The sequence below is a fragment of the Nicotiana attenuata genome, chromosome 6, assembly GCF_001879085.1.
Source record: "Nicotiana attenuata strain UT chromosome 6, NIATTr2, whole genome shotgun sequence".
Lineage (NCBI taxonomy): Eukaryota > Viridiplantae > Streptophyta > Magnoliopsida > Solanales > Solanaceae > Nicotiana > Nicotiana attenuata.
The window spans coordinates 7,250,092-7,255,038 of NC_031994.1; the positions used below are offsets into that span (position 1 = coordinate 7,250,092).

The following is a 4,947-nucleotide window of genomic DNA, read 5'->3' on the forward strand; positions in this document are numbered from 1 at the left end:
ATATATATATATATATATATATATATATATATATATATATATATATATATATATATATATATATATATATACCAAAAAAGTAATTTTCTTCTTCACTTTTAATTTGTTTCCGCACATTAATTAAGAGAAGTAGTACTATTGAAAATATGAATTAGTTTAGTGCTAACAATCACGTACGTGGGCCAAATTATGAGATAGGACTAATAGTAGCTTGTTTGGCCGTGCATCTAAGATCAGTTTATTTTAAAAAGTGCTTTTCTCAAAAATGCTTTCCAAATATGTACTTTTAGCGAAAAACAGTTTGTGTTTGGCTAATCAATTTAAAAAGCACTTTTGAGCAGCAATTAGTGTTTGTGCAAGCTTCTAAAAAGTACTTCTAAGTGAATTTATAAGAAAAAGTTACTCGTTTTGCTTTTCCAAAACTGCTTATGAAGTACCTTTTTTTTTTTTCTTCTAAGAGCTTGGTCAAAGACCTTAACTTTGAAAAAAACACTTCTGGCCAAAACGAAGCACGACCAAACATGCTATAAATCTCTCCATTGAAGAGTGAAATGAGACGAAATATGAGAAGGATGATTAATTTTGATCAAGTAACACTTGCAAACTAGCTAAACTAGTGGTGTCAATGTTCTCTCAGTTTGTATATTGATTTGCACTTGTTCGATTTTGTGATGCAGGGTCGTGTAAAAGGATGAAGAAAGATCTAAGTTTACAACCGCACAATTTGGTAGTATGCAATAATGAGGAGAAGAAGAATAAGAGATGGGATTTTCTTCTTTGATCTTAATTACTTATTGGTCCATTTGTATTTCTTTTTTCCTCTTTGTGTGTGTCCCTTTCTGAGTCTCTAGTTCAGTGTTGTGTAATAAATAAGCGGTTGTATTAATATCTATCATTTTTTTATTAGCTTAACGTCTTCCATTTTTATTTCTTCTTTCTTATTTTTCTCGTGTTTTTTTCCGCACAATTCTCATTTTTATCAAATTAATGGAAGAAAAATAGATAAATGAAAATTAAAGCAGTAATATCCCCTAATTTGAAATATTGAAAGAATTTAGTTAATGCACGCATTCTATGAAACAAATGTAGTGGAAAAATTAGTATTAGTTATATAACAGGATCAATATTTCAAAAACTGGACGTAGAAGCGTGAAAATAGCACGGGCTAGCCATCGGACTGGTAATTAAAAAATAGTCAGCATTTGCAAAGTTATTAAAAAATAGTCACTATTTTGCTGCAACACGAAAAGTTCCAGCATAATATACTGGAGATTTGTGCTGGAACTCCAACACACGGAAAGTTACAGCATAATATACTGGAGATTGGAGCCCCAGCATATTATGCTGGACCAGTATATTATACTAGAACTCCAGTATATTATGCTGGAATATTTTCCGGATTTTAAACAGTGTTTTCGTTTAGATTTATCTTTATATAAAAAGTGAAAACTGTGGCTATTTTTCAATCACCACTTATAAATCTGGTTATTTTTTGATATCACCCCGTAGAAGCTAATAAGTACATCACTTTCAGTCCTAAGCTTTGTACAATTAATTAATTAACATAAACAGTATTAGATTTGTCATATCTAATTCTAAAGCTGCGCAATTGCCACTCATCTCAGCGCCGGCTTAAGGATGAAGCGGATGAAGCCACCGCTTGAGGCCTCAAAATATAGAAGGCCCCAATATATCATCATCATCATCACCACCATCATCATCATCATCATCATCATTGTTATTATTATTATTATTATTATTATTATTATTATGATGGAATAATTTATAAATTACCATTTAAGGTCACAAAATATATATTTTTTTTTTTTACTTTTTGAATTTGGTTGAAACTATTCTACTGAGTGAGTAGATTATGGAAAATTTATTTCTATTTCATTATTTAGTTCGTGATTTGTTCACTTCGTTTCATTTTCTTATTATCTTGTTGTTGTTACTGCTTGTTGCTACTGATTTTTTTCATCTTTTTTTGAGCCAGGGATCTATCGAAAATAACTTTTCTACCTTCTAGGTAGGTGAAAGGTCTGCGTATCCACTTGTAAAATTATACTGAATTTGGTATAGTTGTTATTGTTCGTTGTTTAGTACATTTTTTCACCTTCCTTCTTCAACTCTAATTTTTTTCTTCTCTAGGCACAACAATTTCATTTTTTTTTTCCCGACCATTTTCCTTTCTAATTTTAGCTCCTATGAATTAGTTATTTAGTATTTTATCTTGTTTGATTTGTCTATCGATCATAAAGTACATTTTTTGTGGCTCATTAGTTATTGGTATATGGATTTTATTAAATAAGCTTACGGGCCTTTTATTATGGTTTGGCTTTAGGCCACCCAATTCATTGAGCCGTCCCTGACTTATCTAATAGTAAAAGGGGCCCTTTGCATCTCTAATCTTTTGAAAGGCAAGAAAACATAGAAGATTCTTCCTTATTCAATGTATCCTAAATGTATACTTAGTGTATACAAGTGTATGGGTATTAAGTTTGCCTGAATATACTGATTATAACAGTATACACTGAGGATAATATTCATATTTCATTAATTAAAATTTTTAAAAGCTCATACTATATTAATAAGTTGGATTATGGGGAAAATGATTGGAGTACCATGTCAATAGCACGGGCTAGCCAGTTTTTGGACTGGTCATTCAAAAATAGTCAGCGTTTGCCAAGTCATTGAAAAATAGCCACTATTTTTGCGCAACAGAGACCGGCCCAACATAATATACTGGAGTTCGGTGCACATGTGTATGAACTTTCAGCATATTATGCTGGACCGGTATACTTTGCTGGCTCCAGTATAATATACTAGAGTTCTAGTATACTTTGCTAGAGCTCCAATATAATATACTGGAGTTCCAGCAAAGTATGCTGGAACTCCAGTATAATATACTAGAGTTCCAGTATATTATGCTGGAGTATTTTCCGGATTTCGAACAGTGTTTTCGTTCAGATTTATCTTTACATGAAAAATGGCTAAATTTCGATGACTTTTGAAACTGTGGCTATTTTTTATGATCACTTGTAAATCTGGCTATGTTTGAATTTCTCCTTATTAACAGTCAGCTGGCTGTGTGGCCAAATCAGTACAAATATATTATGGCATATTTAAAATTATAAATTTTTAAAAATCCTTTTCTTTTTCTTAAATTAGGTGTGTCTAGTTAGAACTTTTATATAAATAGAACAGCGGAGAATAGTAATATTGCTAGTCTGATAACATTTAAAAGAGTGTTAGAAACCCTAACGATACCGGAGATTTAAAAGGTAGTCCAACGCACGAAGCATTCTGCGTTCACACAGAATTTCGGAAGAGTCGCACCCCGAAGGATATGGTGTAGGCAGTCTTCCCTAATGCAACCATCTGTGGCTGATTTCATGACTCGAACTCGTGATCCATAGGTCATACGAGAATAACTTTACCGTTGCTCTAATGCTCACGTGTCTGAGATTCAGATACTTGAAAAGCAAATACTCATAACTCATTTTGCTGATATTGTAATATTCATGTACATATTAAGAAATGATAGTTTTATTACTTTTTCCTCCCACAGCTTTTTAAGTATGAATATTATAGTTATACAGCTAGGAGTTTGCTAAATGCCATCTTGTCTAAAGTAAAATCTTGGATTTTTCCCCCTTTATCCTTATGTATTGTTATTCACAACCAATTCATAATGTTCATTAATTAACGTTTAGAAGACCTAAAATAAATTTATTATTCTTTTTCGATTCCCCAACGTACGGAAACATTGCTATTGGCAATAATTTAAAAGTGCAGATCTCAAAAAGGAAGTGTTGTGAGCGTTACTGCGTTAAAACGCAAAATCAGAAAAATAACTGTTAGAAGAATTAAAGAAATCTGGAAAATAGTATAGAATCAGAAATATTTCGAGTCCACAAGTTTCTTGTGTGTCCTTAAGGAATTTTAACCCCCTCACAAGTTGCCAAGGTAATGGATTAAATCCTCCCAGGATAAACGGAATAAACCTTCCTGCAACAGTGGCAATACAAACTGCAGGATCCCAACGATCTCAAAGAACGGAGCAAAATCACACTTACGAATCAGAGAGAGAGAGACTGCGAATTAGGATGCAGTATATTCAAAAAGAAAGAAGTTCTGGAGTGTTTTTCGTGTGTAGAAAATAGAGCCTTGCCTCAGAATTTATAGGCAATTATCAGAAGAGGTGTCTGGAAAAGATGCCTTTTCAGAAGAATACGCTGCCTGCCGCGGTTCTACCGCGGTTACGGTAGAACCGCGCCAGAGAGTCCCTCTGAATCTTCAGCAAGGTTCTAGCGTATTTTCAGCAGTGATTTGGCATTTAATTAATTATTAAATAATTAAATAAATTTTGTCCAAAAATAATCTTATTGATCGATCATTTGACAAATCCAAATCCAAATCCAAATCCAAAGCCGAAGCCGAAGCCGAAGCCGAAGCCGAAGCCGAGCCGAGCGAGCGACGACGACGGCGCGAGGGTTCATTCTCTTCAACTCCTTTTAAGAGCTTTAAGAAGTGATTCTATATATAAGCACACAAATGTGATTATCCCTCACCAATGAGGGACAAAGTGCAAGACAAAAGTTCACTTCTTCAAATTTTTATTTTTCCCTCCATTTCCAATTCACACTTCTTCTACTTTAAAGCCCAATGGCTTAAAGTCCAACAATCCCCCACATGAATGGGAATGGCTATATCAAGAAAGATCATAGATGAAAGCTGTGTGATTTGCAAGTAAGGATTAATTGCATCTGGATAAGTAGGTTTCCCTTTGAACTTTCCGTAGTGAACATATGTCGGATATACTCGGTCAATCGGTAAATTTGATATCTGTGAACCGTCGAACTTTAGTGTATACCTAGACAACCATATGTCACATAATCAACCCTTAACCGTCTTTTAGTTCTCATTGTTGTGTTCGTTTCAGCC

General features: G+C 33.6%; 1 protein-coding gene across 1 annotated transcript in view; it reads left to right on the forward strand.

The window, feature by feature from the left end:
* The window catches only part of LOC109228165 (non-specific lipid-transfer protein 1-like), a 1,521-nt gene extending 609 nt beyond the window's left edge, over positions 1-912 (forward strand). The window contains exon 2 of the mRNA XM_019393341.1: positions 678-912. Within this exon, the coding sequence (XP_019248886.1) occupies positions 678-687 (10 nt within the window). The 3' untranslated portion in view covers positions 688-912. The remainder of the gene's footprint in view (positions 1-677) is intronic.